The sequence below is a fragment of the Anopheles bellator genome, chromosome 1 (assembly GCF_943735745.2).
Source record: "Anopheles bellator chromosome 1, idAnoBellAS_SP24_06.2, whole genome shotgun sequence".
NCBI lineage: Eukaryota > Metazoa > Arthropoda > Insecta > Diptera > Culicidae > Anopheles > Anopheles bellator.
This window is the reverse complement of record NC_071285.1, coordinates 3987399-4010209: the sequence shown is the minus strand read 5'-3', so window position 1 is coordinate 4010209 and position 22811 is coordinate 3987399. Positions and strand designations below refer to the sequence as shown.

Below are 22811 nucleotides of genomic sequence, written 5' to 3'. Positions count from 1 at the left end.
AGTGTAATGTCTGTGACAAAGCGTTTCATTCGAAACACATCCTGCGTGGACATATGGACATTCACAATAAGAATCAGTATCATCAATGTTCGCAGTGTCCTAAAAAGATCGCAAGGTTGGATCAACTAAAGGTTCACATTAGAACGCACACCGGTGAGAAGCCATTCCAATGTGAAGTCTGTGACAAAGCGTTCCACGCGAAAAGTATTCTGGTACAGCACACTAAAATTCACAATGAAGAATCAACAACATCAGAATCAGTGTCTGCAAAAGTCCATCAATGCCCTCAGTGCCCTAAAAAGTTCCCGACGCCATATGTACTAAAGAATCACATAAGAACGCACACCGGTGAGAAACCCTTCGAGTGTAATGGCTGTGGCAAAGCGTTTCATTCGAAAAACAACCTGCATAGTCATATGGACATTCACAAGAAGGATCAGCATCATCCATGTTCGCAGTGTCCTAAAAAGTTCGCAAGGTTGGATCAACTAAAGGTTCACATTAGAACGCACACCGGTGAGAAGCCATTCCAATGTGAAGTCTGTGACAAAGCGTTCCACGCGAAAAGTATTCTGGTACAGCACACTAAAATTCACAAGAAATAATCAACAACATTAGAATCAGTATCTGCAAAAGTCCATCAATGCCCTCAGTGTCCACAAAAGTTCGCAAGAATATATCTATAAGGACGCACACCGGTGAGAAGCCCTTCGAGTGTAAATTCTGATGTAAAGCGTTCCGTGCAAAAACCATCCTGCATAGACATACGAACATTCACAAAAACGAACTAGAACAAGGGCCTGCGACAGCATTATGAAATTCAAAAGCAACAACTACCTAAACTACCTGCAACTGCATATTTTATAACAGAATAAATCCGTCTTTAATGTTACTCTCGATAGCGGAGAACCAGCTGATTCCCCAACCGGCACTGGTCTTTGTGGTAAGGGCGAAGAGACCGGATCGCGATTGCTCATCGCCATTTATTCGTTTCGATAATATAATATGATTGTTTTAATCATACCAAGAATAATTGTAATTTTGCTTAATCATTAAAGCCATTTTTCCCGCCTGCTAGCCCCATGTAAGGAAATTTAACATTGTTGGCTGAAATTCTATCGGATTTTTTCCCGTAGCCGCAACGTTTAGCCATCGTTTGTACGATTTTATTCACTTTTCGTATTGGTAAAATTGGTGAAACACAATGGAAATGGACAATGGACAGTCGTTGTTCGTTGTGCGAAAACTGACTTTTGAATTTTAAATACGAATCGTGCAGAGCCCTCTGTTGAGAAAAAAGTGCAATCTACTTTTTGCAAATTGATTTAAAATGTTGTTCGTAACACACGGGTTGAAAAGTCCCGAGGCTAAGAAAGAAAACGCGTTTTTTTTTGGTAATTGGACAACTACAACTTCACAACTTCATTCAAAATATCTAAGTGTGCATTTCAAACCAAGTTGTCCACATGGTTAATTACTCTGTCGTACGCTTCGTCGGTTATGTTGCTTACCCACTTTGCGCAGGTGTTCTATTCTACAATTTAATTTTTCGTTTATTTCAAACTGATAGTTATTACCATCTATCAGCCGATTCATTGTTTTAATAATGATGCGGAGATCTTCCGCGTCTGGGGACCCTGCTATAAAATTCCAAACACTACCTAAAACGTCCCATCGTTATTTCTGGCCTTACTAAGCGTTTTAATGTTGTTTGAGCCGACTATGCTAATCTTACTGTGGGGCTACATGAGGTGTTCCGTAATGATTTTGACATTAACGATTAATGCCAAACTGCTGCGGCGCTGACAGATAAACAAACAGATAAAAAAATTCAGAAATCAATTTATTTCTCTTCTATTTCTATTTTCTCGGATCAAAAACACGAACGTAAACACGTTTCACATTTCGTTTTTATATTTTTGCTGCCACACTGCCATCAAGCGTAACGTAATGATTTTGACATTAATGATTAATGCCAAACTGCTGCGGCGCTGTCAAAACCCGAGGCCGTGTGTTTGGCCGAGGCGTAAACAGTTTGGCATTAATCGTTAATGTCAAAATCATTACGGAACACCTCATGTAGCCCCACAGACACGAAGCGTAAACAGTTTGACATTAATAATTAATTTTACGCCAGTTTTCACGCTTCGTAGCGCCACAGTATGGAAATTTCTTGACAAACCATCAAACCGAGCGTCCTTTTACTCACGTTCCAACGGAGACCGGCAATTGCTCAGTGAGCCTCGTGCAATTTGTTTGTTAAGATTTGATTTCTATTTGCTTTGTTTGTTTCTTAAGCTGTTGAATTCGGAGTTCGTGAAAGTACAGCGAAACAAATCAAGGTAAGTTGTGTTTGTTACTGTTCTCCATTCGTACGATGTACAGTCAGGATAGTGTTAACTTGTAGCTGTGTCGTTTATTCATTGCTATAGATTCTTATGTAGGTAATTGAAACGAGCTTAAGTCTCGCTTAAGGTGATATGCGTATACCACAATAGTCAGCAATCAAGCACAAAAAAGCTTGGCAAATGTGTGCAACATATGTGTTTTTCCTTGCTGCAGAATGTCAATTCCACCCAGCAAGAAGATGCGCCGTCAGATCTTCGGGTTGTCGCCCGCGGAGCAGCAAAGGCAGCAGGCAAGTTCGAACCAACCGGAAGCCAATAAGGTTAGTCAATCAAAACTCTACATTGTATATTTCAAACATTGTATATTTCAATAGTGTTGATAGTAATAAGAAAAACAATATGCTGAACTGTCACTTTACGCTTCGTGCGCCTCCGTCAAGTGTCACCTCCGGTCGCCCGGTGACAACACTACTCTAATGCCTAACGCGCCCCGGTGAGAATTCCGCTGTCATTCTACACACATTCAACGTTACTACGTTACGTTATTCGTTATTACGTAAACGTTACGTTATTCAACGTAAATACGTTAAAAACGTTACGTTACGCCTCATGTAGCCCCCCAGTTATTCTAAGTATTCTATAAATATTCTAAAGTAGACTAAAGATAAAATGCGTATACATTGCAAAAGATATACTAGTATTTTATATTTCATAGTAATCTTCAAACTCAGATTCAATGCTGTCTGACAAATTGATATTCTCTAATTACTGTTCAATGTACTCCTCATTGTCACTCTCTGAAGAGGTACATTGTGACAATAAAGTATCCGGAAATTTGTGATTTAAAAAAAATGCTTTATTCGATTTTCGATTATTTTGTGGCGTTAGATTGCTACACAAGTCAGTGACTTATGGTGAAAAGTTGGGCCATTTTAAATTATCACCTAATCTTTGACAGCTGTTTTACTGTGCTCGTGTCTTGGCCCATCGAGGATTTTTTCTCTTCCAAAAAATGGATGACAAGGAAAAATGGCAAATTTTGCGTAGAAAAAGAAATTAAGAGCGCGGACGCATTCGAAATGATGACTGTGGCTAATGGTGAAGCTATTACGACCAAAACCAGCATTTATCGGTGGTTCAAAAATTTCTCAGAGGGCCGAGAAGATGTAAACGTCGAAAAGGAACGTTTGGTCGAATGTGAACAGTTTCGCTTACAGTTTTCTTCAATTATAGGGTCGTAGTCCCAAATGAGTTGTTGCCGATAGATAAGAAAGAATATTTCTTGCAAGTTATGCGCAATTTGCGCGAAGCAATCCGCCACAAACGCGAAATCCAAAAATGAAACCCAAAAGTCGTGAAATTTTTTGAACAGACCACGTGCATACGAAGTTTAAGATCGTTGCTTGAGTGCGAATTTTTGGCCAAAAACTACAAACTAATGATGCCAAAGCCACCGTATTGACCAAATCTGGCCCGCTATGGCTTTTTCTTGTTTCCAAAACTCAAATGACCGCTTCGTGGTCAATTTATTTAGGAAAAGGCAGAAATCGCCGATAAGGCAAAACCCGTTCAAGCAAAATAGCTGTAAAAAATTACCTGAGCTTTAAAAATAGCCAAAATTTTTAACATAAGTGAGTGACTTATGTAGCAACATTACGCAACAAAAAAAACGAAAATCAAATAAAGCATTTTTTCACAAATTCCCGGTACTTATTTGACAGAATATATATAAGATAGAAGACCCCCAAATTTTGGTATATATTATATGTAACAATATTGTGTGGATAATTATATTCCTAACAAATGTTTCATTTCATAATTTATTCAATAATACCATAAAATATGTACCATATTGGCACATTTGTATGTTTAAAGGAGCCAACATTTTTACTTCCCTTGTATAACGCGCACCCAGATTTTAGAGCTAAACAAATTGGGAAAAAGGTGCGCATTATACACGGAAAAATACGGTTATTTTGAAAACTGTAATACGCTTTTTTCTTATCCGCAGTACCATAGCGATAGCGATTCGGAGCTGGATCCTGACCTGTTCGAGGCTCAGCGCTCTGCGTTTAAAGCGCTATCTGCAGACAAGCGGGAAAAAATACAAAGAGTCTGTAAGGGAGTAGCTGCAGTAGCCTTAGAAAAAAAGCTGGGCCCCAAGTTCACGAAAGAAATGCTCTGTCTGCTGCAACCAGACTACCCTGGAATGCCGCTGGATTTGCGGGTAGTTTTTGATGTGCCATCAACAATTTCCCCAACACAGGATATCCAGGGGGGTCGCTACTGGCACCGTGGCTTGAGTTAGTATGAAGATGAATCCATATGATTTTGCACTCATCTTTTGTTCACTCATTTGCATTTTCATCACTATCATTTACAGAGGACGCACTGCGGAAAAACTATAACAACGAAAACGGTGCTTCACGTGTCGACATCGAAATACACATTGGTCAGGTGCCACTGTCTGCATATCCGCGAAAAGGAGTAGCTTGGACCATCTTAGGAAGGGTACAAGACCCGCAGGTAATTCAAACGGAGCCGTTTTTGATCGGCCTATATATTGGGGAGAAACGGCCCGCAAAGATGAAGGAGTTCCTCATGCCGTTTGTTGAAGAGGCAAAACAAATGCACGAGCAACACATCGCCATCAATGGGGCCGCAGTAAAGATCCGCGCATTCAACTGCGATGCCACAGCCCTGTCTGTCATCAAAGGTAAGAATTGCCGGGACAACGGCAGTGATTGCCTGATTTGCCATAATGGGGTTTTGTTTTTTTCAGAGACAGCAAACCACCACTCGCAGATGGCGTGCCACAAATGCATGGTTGTTGCCCACAGCAAGGACAACCGCATGGCGTACCCTATGCAACCGGCTGAGGCGAGAACCGACGAAATGTTCCGCCGGTTAAGATACGGCGGCCACCATCTGGAGGAAGACGTTGGCGAGGGTGAAAACTGGGAGAGGGTCCCAATGCGATCGCCATTGTTAGACTTGACGCAAATTAACATGGTGGAAGATTTTATGGTAGGTGTTGAGGACCACCTACTGCACGCAGGCCTTATGTGTAAATTGCTCTACAATTTCATGGACGGCAATGGCAGTGACGTGCGTGCAATGAAAGAAAATACTTTACGTGCATTGAATGCCCGGTTGCAGGAAATTGAGCTACCATGTGAGTGCTCGCCACGGCGCTTCCCTGAACGCACCACAAATCTGTGTAATTTGTCTGCGACCCGCCACCATTTAGCACATTTACTGAAGTATGTGGGCATTGTTTTTAAAGATTTTTTGCCCAAAAAACTGTACGATATGTACATGGCGCTGCATTGGGGCGTTTGCCTTTTAAGTTCAAACTATTATAGGGCTAATTGGGAGTTTGCCGATACGTTTTTCAAAGATTTTCTCAAATTGTACGAAGAGAAATTCAAAACAATCGGCTATGAATGCCACTGCCTCACCCATCTTGTGAGTGAGGTGAAAAGGTTTGGGCCTTTGATGCGAAATTCGTCCAAACCATTCGACAGAATGCTAGCACCCCTTGAGGAAATTGTGGACAAGTACCGGCATGAATCGGTCCTTGAACAAATTGCCAGCGCACTGCTTGTTCGGGAAGCTGCATTCAAACAGCCGGGAAATCCGACTGTATATCCCGCTGTCAGCAACCAACAATCCAATGGCACTTACCTAAGGGTGATAGTTCGTGAAGGGTTCACTCTAAGAGCCGATAGTCCTTCTGACTGTTGGTTTCTTGTTAAATCCAAACAACCCGCCGAATCTCCCCGCGTAGTTAAGTTTGTATCCGCCTCCGTTGCCCCCTTTTTGGTAACAGCGGTTCCGCTAGTCTCCCAATCGGCCATTTTCATACCACGTACTGATGCAAACCCTCCCCTGCCCAAGGAGCTGAATGTGTTTAAGTCTTACGACAACACCAGCACCACCCTGAACTCGCCAAAACAGTATCCCTTGGAGGATATTCTGTGCAAATTGGTGGTGCTACCGTTAAAACATACAACAGCCTACAACCCCATGCATGAAACGTTGCCAAATTAAATTGTTACTCCGTCAACTGATCAGACATCGTGCAGTAAATACTAAGTAATTGAATTGGAATTCTGAATTAACTTGGATAAAAAGCGACAAACAATAGGATAATGGTTAATAAGATAAACAGAACTACAAATAAATACAAAAGGTGGTGGCCCCCACAATCCCCCACGGCCAACGAAGGCAACATTGTTCAATGTTCCTCAGCAAAGGATTCGGGGAGTGGCGCAAACGCTGTTCCAGAAATGCCCACCGGAATTAGGCACAGTTTACAGATCACATCCTTTAATTCATACTTGTCTACGGATATGGATACTTTTCTATGGATTTTATGGATTTTATTTTCCATGGACTGCATTGGGTATCTCAAACCAAAACCCATTGAGGGAAACAAAATTAGGGCAGGCATTATAGCTGGATTCGTTGACATGCGTGAGCCATGGAAGGCCAAACATTCGGATTGGACATAGATAACTTATCTATTTTGGGAAAATGTAACTAAAATCCTCACTTTTACAAACGTATGACCGTTGACCACCTTTTTGAAACGAGACTGTTGGAATATAGCAACCCGTAGCCTTGGTTTATAGCACATCGTGATGTGACATTTGTCAAATAAAGTGCATCTCGCTCTAGCGCGTCAGCTATCCCTTTCCCGTCCACTTCGAAAGTCACTTTTAGAGGCCGGGAACGCAAAAATGTTTGGTTTGCGAACCTACGAGCGAAAACCAGGGACCGGGAACGCAAACATGTTTGGTTTGCGAACCTACGAGCGAAAACCAGGGACCGGGAACGCAAATTCATAGGTTTCCAAATCTTCATGTCAGAAAATACATCTTTTGACGTTGAGAAAAGCGTTTTTGCGTTCGCTACGTTACGGTAATATAATAATGATAATTAAATCTCTATAAGATAATAACAACAATATAATAATACGTGATACGTGAATATAATACGTTAGTATAGTAGGTTGTGTGCAAGGCCTAGAAAGTGTTAGGTGTTTTCTGCGTTTACTCGTGTGTCCGTCGGGCTCTCTGCGTTTTGTGTTGCCGGTGATTGTCGCATCGTTGTGCCCAGCTGTAGGTTCGCCCGAGACATCATCAAGCGGTACGTGGTGTGGTCGGAAAAGCCTTAAAAGTCATCGTTGGCGAATTCGGCCGCAAAAGCACCAGCGCAACCACTTGGCGAACAAGATTTCCCGCATCCCACTCTCTCGGACACCCATTCGGAGTGTTTGCGGGAGTGTGCGTGAGTTCGCTATCGCTGGTGTGTGCGTGGAACATGGTTCTACACTGTGTGCGTGAATGGCGTGCGGGGTGCAAGGGAAGAACCGAATGTTGGGCGAGAACGCGCTCGCGTTGCGGAAGATAATTGCTGCATTAACAAGGCAAGGATCAGATTCCTCGCTGAGCACCCGTTTGTTTCGCTGCCTATTTCACCAAACTTCGTTGCAGCGCGTTGTGTACATGATTTGTTCCAGTAAAATCGGCAAAGTTTCAATTTGACAAGTGTGACAAGTGTTCATTGTGCGTCTGTGCTTCAGAAGTTCCGAAATCCGAGTTCGATTCTTCGCGGTGTCGCCTTTTTTAAATTTCGAATCAACATTTCGCAGATTTTCCACCAGCCCGCGGGGAGACAGACTTTGATTCTGGCCGATTCTGGGATATCTCTTACGCAACGTGCTTGGGATTTCCATACGCGCGCGCCGACGATCCTCTTGGTTGCGTTTGCGACGCCCGTGCTGTGTTTGATCGCGGCCTGCGCGTGTGGTGGTGGTAGTCGGTGGTTCTGGGTGTAGAAAACGGCGCTCCACGATGACCGCGGCTTCTTCTTCTTGTCGCCCACCCTCCCGAAGCCAACAGTTTTCCGATGCTAGGTAACCGGCCATTCTGGTTTTTCGTAAACCGTCTCGCTACGGGGCCGGGGGATGTGGCTTCGATTGGGCATCTCTGGCGGGTTCGGAGCCGGTTTTCCTGACCCGAAATGCTGCACGCGTTGGAGAGGTTTTGTTTTCGAATAATATTTTTAATCACCAGTTACAATCACATGCATCCCATTTTATAACCACATTCACACCGTCCGGTTGTGGGTGGGAAGGCAAATCGGATTTTTTTTTACTTTCGGCGCATAATTCCGCTTACTCCGGCAACAACATACCCCCCCTCCCGAATGCACCGGAATGGGAACGAGATTCAACATTCTACCCCCGTTTAAACGGCTCTATTATTGTTATTATTATAGTCATTATTATTACCCTCGCTTATGATCTCGGGCCACGCAAACGTGTGTGGGTGTGCGAGGGAATGTTGTGACTTCGATCCGAGGAACTGTCCCGGCACGCACACATTCGGACAGAGTGGCCCGCATCGATGCACATTGGAGAGATGCATCTCGCAGCGATCCCGAGGCTTGCTTTTCCGATTTGCATCGTTCCGAAATATTTGGGCGTTCAACGAACGGGAGCGAACGGCAAAGCAACTGCGAGTGCCTGCCGCAAACGGCGGGTGGTTTTCGAAAGAATGCGTTTCCGAGGGCTTCTTCTTGGTGTTGCGTTTTTGGTCTTCATAATTTCTGCCTTCGGCCACGGAAGAATCGGAGGGATCACCACCAGATTTATGCTGGTTGCCCTTTCGCGCGCCCCCGCCGGGCGGCCGAGGGGCATTTGTATTTACAGTTGTTTCTTTTCTTCTTGGAGCAATTTATCGGTAACGCGTTTTGATCTAGACAAAAAAGCGATGCTGAGAAATTTCAAACCCCAACGGCATTGGATGACTTCACTCTTGGTACGGTTTTTGACATCACCATCGCTGATCAAAGTAAGCTTTGCTGCACAGTTCCATTGATTCATCGCATCCGTGACCGACCACCACGTTTTTAGTGGAAAATCGTCATCCTGAAAACTTGGTTTCGCCGTACGTGTGGCCATGCCCTAAAGGCCATCCCGAACCACCACCGAAACCCGAACCCGACGAGAGCCGCGCGCGCTAGGAGTTATTTTTAAAATCTGATTAGATTCTAGGTTCGCGCTTGGTTCGGTCGTCACGTTGCCCCCGGGGGGAGATGCGTCTAGGACGGGAGATGCTTCTAGGACGGCCTCTGCGGGATGATTTTCCGTCCCGTTTGGTCGTGGCTTCCAACTGAGGAAATATTGCGCGAACGAGTTGTTATTGTTAAACCATTTCGGTCTCCCGAGGTCTCAGCGGCGGCGGCGAACATCGCCCCGAAGTGTTCTGTCCTTCGTAGGGCTCTTATCGGAAACCGACACGGCGATGGCGATGATATCATCTTTGACATCGGGCCAGAAGAGCACCGCGGGAAATGATCGTCCCCCGGGTGTTGGGTGCGCGGGTTGGAAACTCTAACGTCCGGCGGGCGGCCCGGTACGCAAACAAACACCCCCACGCACACAGATAAACGGTTCCGTTTCTCCTGCTTCGAATCGCTCTTTCGATTCTTCTTCCCATCCGTTTCCTCTTGAAAGCGATCCATTGGTTGCCGCGGATGTAACGAGGGGTGGGTTCGTAATGAATTCATATTTGCTGATAATTGCATTCTCTCTGCATCACCCGCTTCACGTTCACGCGTTGCCATTTTACTGCGCCCCCCCGCCTCCCCCAACACGATCGTAAAGCGAACGTTTTGCCCCGCCGCCAGTCGGTGCGGTCCATAAATCGCTCGTCTGAATTATCAATCGATCCCGGAGAAAGGTTAATCGGTCTCCCCGGCGAGCATCCGATTTGTTTCAACACGATCGCAGGCCGCGGATCGGATCGGAATTGAATTTTGAAATCCCTTAGGTCGGCCAGCATTGTCCTTGTATTGCGATGGAGCACGCCCCTGGCTGGCTACCAGCTTCCTTTTTCCACGCACTGATGGCAATATTTAGAATGCGTTCAGCGCGCCACACACGGGGTGTCCTAAAAATAGCACAATTCGGCCACACGATTGTTGTCCGTCCCTGGGAACCATGCTCACCGTCGTGATGCTCTGTCGTCGTGGTGCGGGCGAAATGCGAATGGAATGGCAATGCACCCCCGCGCGCGCACTCACATTTTGGGTGAGGTCGGTTTTCATCGTCCGGATTTTATTACAGAATCACAGACTTTGTTTATGTTGCTTTTCATTTTGGGACATGATGCAATCCGCATGATGTGGCAACCGTGGCGTATTTCGGCCACCGACACTTTTCTTCCGCGTTCCGCTGGCAACAATCACCGTCAATCGGAGACCTCAATCTCAGTCCGCGATGCATGCATTCTGAGTTCGCGCGAATATTACGATTTCCCTCAGTTGGATCCGTAATCCCTTCCCTGGTCGTGGATTGACCTTCACGGAACAAGATTAACGCGAAGATTACTGGACGACGACGCAGAGTGTGAAGGTAACTTGATTTTACCGGCTGGGGGGTGGCGTCACGTGGTCGAGCGATTTTCAGGCGGAGGAAAAAGACGTCAAACGTACGTCTGAAGCAAAAATGCGAAAACTCTTTGCGGAATTTGAATCGATTCAGCTGGGGCGTTTTACCGGTGAACCGGTGAACTATCAATCGGACTAGACCGGAGAGCGAGAGAGAAAGAGAGACAGAAACCCCCCCTCCGGAAAGGGGAACACCCTCTAACATCGGAAAATCGTTCCCAAAAGTGGATCCGTTTCGCGATTGACTGAAAACTACATCGGTGAACATAGCCTACTCTGCACGAAACCGTGAATCTCACATCTCGAAGTGGAGGCATCGTGCAAAACTCAATTCACTGAACGATTCGAAGCAGGCCGCCCGTAACGAGGGGAGACAGGCAGAGGGTGTGACGTCATCGGGGGAACGTTCTTAACGCTGTTTCGTCCTCGGAAATCTCAGATAATCCGCGCGACTCCTGTGTATGGGTGTGTGCATGCGCTCTCGAGTGGTTCAACAAAACGGAGCACGAAGAAAAAAAAACAGGTCCCTCGTGGGGCCGGTCGTCCACGTCGGGGGACAATTTTGTGCGCCGGGAGAGTGTTAAATAAAGTAACATCCGCTGATCTGCGTGCGTGCGCTGCGAGCGAGTTACTCGCTTGTTTACATAGCTAGTGCCCCCTACAAATCCTGTTCTGGTTTTCTTTTGTCACAGCAGTGCGGGCCTTGTTATGTCGAGTGAGTGAGTAATGCTGTGCTGTGTTTCGTCTGCTGTGCAATTTTGTGAAAATAGTCAACCGATCTCCCGCGGCAAATTGAAGGAGGCGGCGCACGTCTATTCGCAGCCGTGAGGGAAGCCAAAAAAGTCGCCTCGCCCCATTCCTAGTGTGCATTGATAAGCGGGTTGTGTTTGTGTGGCGTCGTTTATGTTACCGATATTTTCTGGTGGTGCGCTAGTGTTGTGAGTACAGCTGCTGCTGCTGCCGTTATTGTTTCGTCCCCACACGCTGCTGCCGTCGTCCGGTTTATCGGCCCATGTGGCGCAGCTAATCGCCCATCAGGAGCCTACGCGGAATAAAGTGTCGTGCCGTGCCGGTCGTTGATCGCCACGTGAACCAGCAACGAAGAGGATAGTTGTGCGCGGCCCCCCCCACCCCCCACAACGGGACACGGTGTCCTTTCCGTTGCGTTTGTGTTTCTCTTTTCACTTGTTGGCCCGCCGGCAAAGGTGCTTTTGGGGCACACAGATCGTCTCGTTCGGCAGAATGGAAGCCGTTGCCAAGCACGATTTTAACGCCACAGCCGATGATGAGCTGAGCTTTAGGAAAAGTCAGGTTTTAAAGGTAAGTTCCGCCGGTCTGTCACTGTAGTTTCAGCTGCGGGTGATTCGTTCGTTCCGCGAATTTTGCCAACTCTGCGATTACGGACGGACTTTCCGGGAACAGCACTGTGCTTCGTCTAGTGTGCGTTGCGACCCTCCTTCGATGTGTGTGTGTTCGAGGGTCGTCCCAAAAGTATCGCGACGATTGTGTTTTTTTTTCTTCAAAAAACTGTTCGTTTATTCCCACCAGATATTAGGTTGGCTAAAAAGTGCTAGCTTCGAACGGTGCAGTAATTGACAGAAGAGATCAAAATTTAGTGTTCGACTACAAGGAAGCAACTCATAATAAACGATTCCTTTCAAGTCCTACCATATAGCCAGTAGAAGCTTCCTGGTCGTGAGTTCGGGTTTGACCCACCGGTTGAGCTGCTTCAACACGCTTAGACCACGACCGATTTCACTCAGTATTGTCGTTTGAATCCCATTCCTCGTCCCCAGTATCCATCCGTTTAAGAAATGGTTCGATTTCATTCCGTTTGGACAAAACTTCCCGGATGAAAATTTGAGCCATCATGTTTTTTTGCGGTAAATGGGGTGGTGCCCATACATCGAGTTTTTTTGTGAATCCAGCTTTGCGCAAATGGCTTTAAGCTGTTCGATGATTGAACTTTAGCTCCAGGCCGATGCTTTGATTACTAACATGCCGATCAACTTTAATTATTTCTGGGATTTTATCGACATTTTCGATGACGGGTCTGTCTCAATTTCAACTCTCGAAGCAATCCAAAAATATTTTTTTGTGATCCTGTTCAACGCCTTCTTCGATGTCGTCTTTATCGTAGCTTAAACCGTAGCGTAGCGTCGTCCTTTCATGGGCCCTTTCAGTTTCCGGAACAAGAAAAAGTCACAGTCCAATCGAAAAAAACTGTAAGCAAAGCCTTCACATTCGACCAAATTTGGCTCTCCGTGAGTTCACATCTTCTCGGCCACACAACATTTTGCCCGCTGAATTTGCAACGTTCCGATACTTTTTGAACGGCCCCACGGAAATGTGCCAAAGTGAAACTAAACACCCTCTCCGATCCGGTCCAGCATGAATCATCGCTTGTGGCAATGTGCACAACGCACACACTCTGTTTATCCAATTCATCTTGACCGAAAAGCGGTCGTGCGGGCAACGGAGCATAAACTTTGGAGGCCGCGCTGCCCGGAGGGCCATCGATCGATTGTAAAATTGCACAATAAAAGGCGGACGGCGGGCCCGGTCCAGAACAAAACAATCCACGCTCTCATGGCCGTGGCGCGTAAACCATAAATAAAGCGAAACGGATTCGCGTCACCCCGGGCACGACGACGATCCGGAGCGACATAATCATCCGTTTTTGGTGTGCCACCAAACGGGTGCGTGTTCCAGGGGAAAAATGCATTTGCTTTCATTTGCATAATAAGCGGAGCCCGGCCCGCGGGGGGGGGGGGGGGGGACACGAGCACTCTCCGTGCTTAGAAATGAATATTGACTCCACGTAACCGTCGGTGCCGTTGGCCCACTGACGACGGTGCACGTTTAATTGCAACACGCAGTGCAACCGGACGGGGGGGACCGGACCATGTGGTTCGCGTCACACGAAAGCCACGAAAAGGCCAAGGTTTGCTCGATTCGAATTTGTTGTGTTCCGTCACGTGGAGGGGTTTCAATTACAATCTCCTCCGTTCTCTGTTTTAATTTTCTTCATTGTAGGTTGTTGTTGTTGCGCTGTTGTTGTCGAATGAAAATGAAAACGAAAACCTCTACCGGCGGTGACGGCGCGGACACAGACATTGTGTTGAAACACATCAGCAGTACCATCAGTGTGCTGCTGTGTTTGTTCGAGCGTCTGGCCAGGTCTTGCGGGGCTTCTTGGGCAACGAAAACGGGGCCCGGAAGCCGGCGAGAGAACGATCCAGACAACTGGAAGGTATTTCGTTGTTGGTCGTCACGGGTGAGTCACGGACCGCCGCCGTCTTCGTTGACCGCACGCGCGCACCACACCGTTGACTCATAATCAAGTTCCGCAGAAAGAGCCTTGCCTCTCGTGGCTAATGCGCTCTGGGTCACCATCCGGTCACCATCCGGTCACCATCCGGTTGACGGCAAACACACTACACTGCTTTGCATATCAGCAGCGCAGACGCGCTGTTCGAAAGACAAACAAACGAGCGAATCCCCGGAACCACGGACACGCGAGACGATACCTGATGGGGACCGGTAGAGAGCAGAACTTATGTAGCGATAAAAGTGATTAATCACGGCCCCAAGATTCCAATCAATCGCACAAGCTATCCTGCCCGATCGCCTGGATCTCAATGGAAATGTTGTCGATTTGGCTAACCGTAGAAGAAACTTCACCGGAGATAGACTCCCGCACTCTTGGCGTCAATCATTTGCGACGATAACAATTTGCATCCTCACAGTACCGCGAGCCTGAGACGCACTTTGTCCCGACGACAAACAATCCGATCCGGCCAGCCGGCCTGTGCCGGAATGACAGTGATTTTGATTGATTGCACCTAAGGGGGCCAGGAAGGAATCTATCTCTCGCTCTCGGTCCCATCTCATCATCGCTCCTTGATTGTGAGGTCCTTTACACAAATATACACAGCTTCAAGTGACGCTCTTTTTCTGGGAAATATTAACCTGGTTTGAGACGGACAATCGGTTCAAATTAAAACCGTTTGACCAATGTCAATAATTGTCAATTAGAATTATTGGTCTAGTGTTCCGCGAACCGGGGTCCTCCCCGGCTTTGTTGCGCTTGGTTGGTGTTTTGCGTAAATATTTATTGCCATTTAAATTTGGACCCTCGAATGACTCTTGAATCCGTAGGTCACGGTGTTTTGCCGTTCGAAGGATCGTATCAACTTTTTTAGCCTCTTTCGGGTGATGCTTCTTTTTGGGGAACCGGCCGGATGTTGGTTACTGCGATGGCTTAGTGATGTACCTACACTTCGACGATGGTACCTCGATCGATCACACCGATAGAGGGCGTTCTTTTGAGGGCATTAAGTGGCCTTTTTCACGCCCGTTTCAAGCACTGCGTCAAATGGGGCTCCCGCAAAAAAAGGGTGAACCGACTTCCGGCAACGGTTCCCGCCTACGGTTCCACGCCATTTGCCAACGGTTTTGCTGTTGAGCGTGAAATGGGAAAAGTTCTTTTCACCGGTTCCTTTTGTAGCACCAGGACGAGACGTTTGAAAGTTTGGCACACGCGACCCATTCGAGAGAATTTAGCACCCAAATTGGTTTTGCTGTTTTCAACCTCATGCAATGTGACAACACAGTTTGAGTTCAAAAGGAGAGAGTACTTTGGAAATTCCAAAGCACTGGCTAACCGATGTCACTTCCTGTTCAACCCAGGAGCGGTCTCGGCGGCCATTCCTTCGTTCTCGCCGGTCCACCGGTCGGCACCGGTTTTGCGGCTAATTAAGCGAATGCTCTAGGTCCCTGGCATCTGGTGGTCGGTCGGTTCTTCACGGAACGGACGTTCAGGAGCTCTATTTTTGCACTGAACGCGCGGCATGTGTGCGTTTGGCTTTTGGGGTTTCGGTTTTCAGCAGCAATTCCGGTAGTGGGACGCAGCGCCGGATGATGGATGATGTTGGCCGTCCCAACCAGCCAGGCAGTGAGTGGGAGAGGCTGACGGAACCAATTAACGGTGCGTTATTCGATTCGGGGTGAGCAGGACTCCAAATTAGCTTTGTAAACGAAACCGACAAAGGGCGCCGCCATTCGAAGACAAACGCTCCCTGCGAGGGTCCGTTTAGGAGAGGATCCTAGAGAGGCCTATTCGGTAGAAGGTTCTTCACAGAAGACTTTGTCGAGATTTAAGTATCATTACGGGGCATTTAAATTGTGTCTGTTTAGGGAACCGCGTCCCTGGTGGTGGAATCGAACAAAATTGCTCGCGAAATACGCTTGTTCCTATATGCTCGTGGGTATCAGCATTATCAAGAGGGCACGATAATTGCACCTTCGCAATAAGTCGCGTGAAATTCAATTACCTCCGAGCATCGTGCACCGCGCTAAGAGCCTCGCGAGCCTCTTCAGCCGAATCCACCGCGAGTCGAGATCGATTTTCCACAAATTACATTTCAATTCCCATTTTCACCGAGGGTGCCGGTGTAATTGCGCTTGCCAACGCTTGGAGCACAACATCGTCTTGAGGGCTCGTCGAAAACTCGTCTGGCGAAGTGCACGGGAAAAAGTGTCATCATTCGCGCGATCGATTTTGGACTCGATTTAGGAGTGGTGGTGTTACATTTTAAAGCCACTCGCTTTTAGCTTGGTCGACCTGAAACCAGCCCTATCTTATCTCGGCGGGGACGCGAGAAGGTGTGATTGGGGTTGGTTTGAATGAATGCCGACACTCAATTTCCGGCGGAACTGTATTGTTTCCCCGTTCGGTTCCAATTCGCCACGAAACGCCCGGTTCGATGGGGATTTTAATTAGTAGGCCACGAACCCATTGGCCGCCGTTGTGGCTCTACCCGTTCAATGTGCACCAATTGTATGTTGTTTTGCCTCACCGTACATCAACCCATAATGGTGACATTGTTCGGTTCTTATTCGTGCTCTCTGTGTCGGTGCATATTTTGAATACGTAATTAATATTAAATGCATCAAACACGAGGCCATCAAACGGGCATCGATACGAAACGATACTTACTTTGTGAAATACTCAGAACGGCGGATTGAGCGAAGTACGATGCATCCATTTTCATCCTATTTGCATCAATGGGTGCTTTGATTGCGGGAATTTGACTATCATCATCATCATCGTTCGCCACTCCGCTCTCGTGTAGTGATGCAGAAAATGGCAAAAAATGTCGCGCAAAGTGCACGCGTTTGTATGCTGGTGTCTCCCGTCGACTGTTTTCGAGTTCATCAATCATTCCGACCGAGGATTGTGAATGAACGATAAATGCAGGCACACGCTTGGGGATGAGAAAAAAAACACGATCCTGTAATTCTGTAACTGACAGAGAAGCTGAAGTGGCATGATGCAATACTGTGATGTGGTCGATGCCGTACCGAGTGGTTCAAAGTGGCGCGTGTTAAATTGTGGGATCTTGAAACTATTTAAATTCACACTGCCCTGTTGGAAACCCTCGGACCCTCTCGGAAGCAGGCCGCAAATGTTCTATAGCGATTCCACCGTGTACTACGACTGTTCTTTGAACACACAGCATATCGTCTACCGACACCAATCGTAGTAACCCTCGCATTGCCACAATTAATTCGAATTTCGATGGTGGAAGACTTTTGTGTCCTGTTTGGCCACCTGTTTACAGACCTACCCCGAAGTTCCGAAGTTCGGAATCATTTGTTGATATCAAACAGAGCTTCGGAAGAGTGGCAAATCCTATTTGCGCCACGCGCGGGTTTCAACCGCGAGAGGCGTAAGACACGTCTGTCTCGTGACGTGGCGTCGAACGAGTTCATGATTGGAACGCCGGATTTCCCGTCGAACGGTCTACGTGTCTACGGGCGAATGCTGGCCAAAACGGGTGTTAAATGTAAACAGCATGTGTTCTCGCAGGGGCCGTGTCGTGTCGGGGCAAACACAGCGGTTCCCCGAACCCCCCCAGCGTTCCGGCCCAAGTTTTCCCCCCCCGCAAGATGATGGTTGCAGAGCGAATATTTGTGTTTAAATTCTTGATGACAGTGCTCCGACCACTGAACCACGTGAAAAGTACCCATTTTCTTGTCACAACAAAAACGAATCGCCAATTTTGTTGGAATATGTCGCCGGCCCTCCTTTGGGGGGGCCGGTTGAAAGTGCTTTCTTCAAACTTACCGGTGCGGTTTGCGCAAAACATGAAAAGCAGACAACGGGTGCCGTCGCCTGGTGGCCGCCATTTGTTGCATATGCAAAGTGTACACCCCACCGGCCCAGGTTCCAACGGACACGAAGGATAGTTTTTTGATGGCGGACTCTGGCGCCGTTGTGTGGACGAACTATAATTCGCCTCTGGCCCTTCCGGAGAAGACCCACTCACGAACTATTATTAAACTTTCACAAACGCCCTTACTGCCTGCCTGCTCTGTACGGTGGTCGGTGCCGTTAAGAACTGCTGGCCAGAGCGAGAGTGCCCGTCGGAGTTTCTTAACATAGCCCGGGATTCTCGCCGAAACGACATTTGTTACGAGTCGTGTAACTCCGTGTCCCTCAGGTGTTGTTTGGCCACGGAAATTGACTCTCGTTCCATTGTTGATGGCTCTCTCTTGGAGTGTAACACGGCAAATAATTGATAGCATTCACTACTATGGTTTGGGGTATGTTTGACAGAGTTGAAGGCTGCGATAGGATGCTGATTTGGAAAAGGACACTTGGCCCCCCACATACCAACGGATTAACCAAACCGTACAAGGATCGAAAAATATCACTTTAAACGAAGCAAGGACTCCGAACAGAGGCGTCCATTATCGTTGTTCGACATCATGTTCCGCCCGTCCGGAGTTGCTTTAAACGGCGAACTCCCCGAGGAGCGGCCCGCGAATGGTGTTCAACAGCGCCGCCGGATATCCTTGCTTACGCCACGTGATCGCCACGATTTCTTGAATCGCGGAAAATTCCGCAAATGTGAAATGAAAGCCCCTCGCTAAGAAAACAATAATCAGGAGGGACGACAAAGCCAGAGCAAGTTTCTTTTTGGTGGGGAGCAAAAAAAGGTTTAAAACAAAAACACAACGACAGCAGCTTTTTTGTGGCACGGCACAAGGCACAGGAAGAAAAGATGTCACGCTCACCGTTTCGAAAGGAAGTCATTTGAGTGATGAAAAAATAATGATTTTTCCCCGCTCCAGCCGCGCCATGGCCATGTTAATGTCTTCGCCGCGCGAAATCAGCGTCTTTTGGCCGCGGCACTTGTTGGTGGTTGGCGCCGGGGGCTGCTGGATGTAGATATTTGTTTTTGGCCCAGATAAGTAAATGCTTTCCCCTAAACGATAAAGGTGGCTCCAGCGCTGCTTTCTTTTGCCCTTTTTGCAGCCGAATCCAGTTCCCTTACTTTAAATTAGATATATCTGGTCTGAGAAACATTAAATACCCCTTACTCGCGTCATTCTTAATTCTGTTTTAGCGAAACTCAATCAAGCCATAACTTCATTTTGCATCAAGCGAGGCTTCCCGAAGTAAGGGAGGGCCCACTACAGTAGCAGTGGGCCTGTGGACCACCGGAACTGGCGATGGCACAAAATTGATGATAACAAAATTACGCCGAGACGCGCGCCCTGCTAAATGAGCGATTTTTAGAGCTGGAGCCACCCCAAGAACCGGATCCGTAATTGAAACGATGTTATAATTTATATAATTTTTTGTAATAGCGTGAGGTGGTGGCCCGGTGTGCAACATAAAAATGTTTTAATTACTTGCCGCGGCATCGAACGCGCGAAGGCATGCCGCTAAATAAGTTGTACCGACGATGCCATTTTAATGGCGCAAAAACGGAACAGCAGCAATGGCGCGCTATATATTGCTTAATTCTCCGTGATCAATTGCTGCTCTTAACGGGCGCACAATTTTGGGGTCCTAAATGGTGTGTTTGTTTGGTGCAAAATATTTTCTTCCGATCAAATCATGCTTCTTTGCGTTGGCCGTGCGTCACCAACCAAGTGGAAAGCATCTTACTGCGGTCGGTTGAGCACCAGGCGAATCGCGAAGTTATTTCGATACGGGTTCCTCCGTGCGCGCTGCGTTTGTGGCATTCCGTGTTTCGGTTTCTATTTGATTTCGCCCCATTTCTAAACCTGCCACGAGACCCTTTGAGTTGTGTGGATGCTTCCACCCGGCAAGGGTTGGCCGAGGAAACACGTGAAGTCTGCTCTGATCACTCGCCTCGATATAAATTCAAAACGGGGTGTCCTTCGCGATGAACCCTCCCGCATAGCCCGAGTTCCCGTTGGGCACCGTCGCATGCACCGTAATTAGCATAATTGTTACGTTTTACCGGCTCGTGGCTGCACCATTTCTTGTACACCCCTATTGTTTTTGGCCACGGATCCGCTCCGGAGGGCCCCGTGAAAGTCAGCACCGCCGCACGCTTTTTATTGGCCAAATCGTCGACTCTCGGAGCTCCAGTGGCCAACAGTCAGACCCCGAGACCGAGACAGGGAACCAGAATGCGGGATTATCTGGAGAGTCGAAGAGTCGTTTGTGGAGCGCCACGGCGCTACTGTGAATGGAAGTGGTTATTTATGTGAGCCGACGATTGTGTGTTGTACTCCCTCTCTCGGGCGCGATAAGGAACGAAAGCGAAGGCCGTGTTATCAGCACCACCACATGGCGCGTAAACGCTTAATTAACCTTCAACGCGCAGGCATAAAATTTAATTTCTTTTTCAAGCACCAGAGAGGGTGACCAGAATGACTGAATTGAATGATAATTTAATTCCGAACTCTCGAACAGTTGTGCCCGGTGCCCCAATACTGATTCTATTGTGTTCCCTGCGATGGGTCAATCGCCATGTTCCGGGCGCCAATGCTGGGCGCCAGTTATTGGGAGTAATTTACTAAACTTTACCTTACGGCGGCCACCGCCCCCCGAGTTGAGGTATTTACTAATGATTTGTCTTTCTTCTCTCTCTCTCTCTCTCTCTCTCTCTCTCTCTCTCTCGGGCGTTTCAGATTTTAAACATGGAAGATGACATGAACTGGTACCGGGCGGAGCTGGACGGCAAGGAAGGACTGATACCTAGCAATTACATAGAAATGAAAAATCACGAGTAAGTCACGCGGTGGCGACGACGGCACAGGGTCCTCATTAAACCGACACGGGTTCTTCTTTCCAGCTGGTACTACGGACGGATTACACGAGCGGACGCTGAGAAGCTACTGTCGAACAAACACGAGGGCGCCTTCCTGATACGGATCAGTGAGTCGAGCCCGGGCGACTTCAGCCTATCGGTCAAGTGCTCGGACGGTGTGCAGCACTTCAAGGTGCTGCGCGACGCACAGGGCAAGTTCTTCCTCTGGGTGGTAAAGTTCAACTCGCTGAACGAACTGGTCGACTACCACCGGACCGCTAGTGTGTCTCGATCGCAGGACGTTAAACTGCGCGATATGGTGCCAGAAGAGGTACGTACCGGTGCCCGAGCGCGATCGATCACGAATCCCTTCCCCTTGTGCTTTGAGAAAGACAAGACGACCCGAGTTCCGAAGGATGTGCGAGCGCGAGTAAAATGTTAATGGCGCAAATTTAATTTTATGGCCCATCCGGGGGATAGGGCTTTTATGCCACCCCCGTCTTCGCAGAGCACTTCCGAGTGGAGTCAGAGGTCACGCAGAAGGTACTGGGGTCGCGTAATAGTGTTCGGTTCTTGGGCCATCGCCATCGGCGGCGATTGAATTACGGTGCACGTACTTTGGTGACATTATTCTTGTTCCCTCCCCCTGGCTCCTGTGTCTGTCTCTTTTCCGACTTTCGTGATCGATCCGCGTTGAGGTGGTGGTCAGCGTGTTGTGATAAGGCGGGCATCGCCACTTCCTTGTAGTGCGTTTATTTGATTATTTTCCGTTCCTTTTTTTTAGATGTTGGTGCAGGCTTTGTACGACTTCGTAGCGCAAGAATCGGGTGAGCTGGACTTCCGACGAGGCGACGTCATCACGGTGACAGATCGTTCGGACGAGCACTGGTGGAACGGCGAGATCGGCAACCGGAAAGGACTGTTCCCAGCAATATACGTAGCACCGTACCATTCATAAAACATAAGTATTTTACTCGCACATTTACATGGATGCATACGCGGAGACAGAGAGACAGAGCGAGAGCGAGAGCGAGAAAGAGAGAGAGAGCGAAAGGGGGAGATCGCGAACCCGAAACACAGCAACACAAACACGCATACACACCAGAGGCGGGCGCTGCGCGAGCGCCCAGGAACCGGTGTGTGCTCGTAGCCGTCACTTCCAGAAACACCGCCATCCATCACCTTCACCACCACCACGTCTAAAGGGCACTGGCCACTCTCTAGGAATGAACGTAGCCGTGTACTAGCCACCCTGCGATCGATCGATACACGATCCTGGTGTGCCGATCGTACAACAACGCGCGGTATAGCTATAGACGAACAATGTAATCAGAGCATGTTACGATGGCCGGCCGCCCCGCCGCCGCGTCTAGCACGTAGTGTGTGCTTGTTACAGGAACTAGGCACACACAGAAACTAGGACGCGCGTACATACGCCGCAGGCCAGACAGGCCGCGAAAACAAGTGTGCAGCATATTATAAATATTATATATTTTTTAAATGTGTAAAAAGCGAGAAGGGCCAGCAAGTAATAAACCCACAACAACAACCCGGGCGGCACTCGAACTGGTGACAGCGGGGAGAGGGTTGCGTGCAGACCAGGCGTGGCAGATGATCTGGAGGGGTTGGCAAAGACGGGGAAGGCATTAAGTTATTCGCGCGATCAGTCGCGCACGCGCCGCCGGGAGAAGCGAGATCACTGCGGCCAACTGCTGACGACTAGGAGACAGTTTTCTAATCCTCTTTTTAATGCTTTTCCGAACATTTTAAAACACCTTCCCTTGGGTCGTTCTATTTAAACATGGTGCCGCATTTATTGTGCCCTGGTCCCGTTGGTCCCTCCTCTGTGTGTGCTTATCCAGGACCAACTGATTTACCGATCTTCCTCTGTCCCAACAAGCGGTTTCCAGCACCCCCCCTT

At 47.9% G+C, this 22811-nt stretch overlaps 3 protein-coding genes across 5 annotated transcripts in view; all 3 read left to right on the top strand.

The window, feature by feature from the left end:
• The window catches only part of LOC131206694 (gastrula zinc finger protein XlCGF7.1-like), a 1300-nt gene extending 387 nt beyond the window's left edge, over positions 1-913 (top strand). The window contains exon 2 of the mRNA XM_058199360.1: positions 132-913. Within this exon, the coding sequence (XP_058055343.1) occupies positions 132-605 (474 nt within the window). The 3' untranslated portion in view covers positions 606-913. The remainder of the gene's footprint in view (positions 1-131) is intronic.
• Positions 914-4536: 3623 nt separating this feature from the next.
• On the top strand, positions 4537-6401 carry LOC131206691 (uncharacterized). The gene is made up of 3 exons (XM_058199354.1): positions 4537-4651; positions 4732-5064; positions 5131-6401. Exons 1-3 carry the CDS (start codon positions 4558-4560, stop codon positions 6399-6401), a joined length of 1698 nt encoding a protein of 565 aa, XP_058055337.1. The 5' UTR covers positions 4537-4557.
• Positions 6402-7357: 956 nt separating this feature from the next.
• On the top strand, positions 7358-22799 carry LOC131205994 (growth factor receptor-bound protein 2). Of its 3 annotated transcripts, none has more exons than XM_058198338.1 (5): positions 7358-7502; positions 11507-12131; positions 20772-20869; positions 20936-21221; positions 21675-22799. In XM_058198338.1, exons 2-5 carry the CDS (start codon positions 12054-12056, stop codon positions 21846-21848), a joined length of 636 nt encoding a protein of 211 aa, XP_058054321.1. In that variant the 5' UTR covers positions 7358-7502; positions 11507-12053; the 3' UTR covers positions 21849-22799. The 3 variants fall into 3 exon arrangements, with proteins under 3 accessions (XP_058054321.1, XP_058054320.1, XP_058054322.1); XM_058198337.1 differs by having other exon boundaries at positions 11504-12131; XM_058198339.1 differs by lacking the exon at positions 7358-7502 and adding an exon at positions 8248-8271 and having other exon boundaries at positions 11504-12131.
• Positions 22800-22811: the final 12 nt, after the last annotated feature.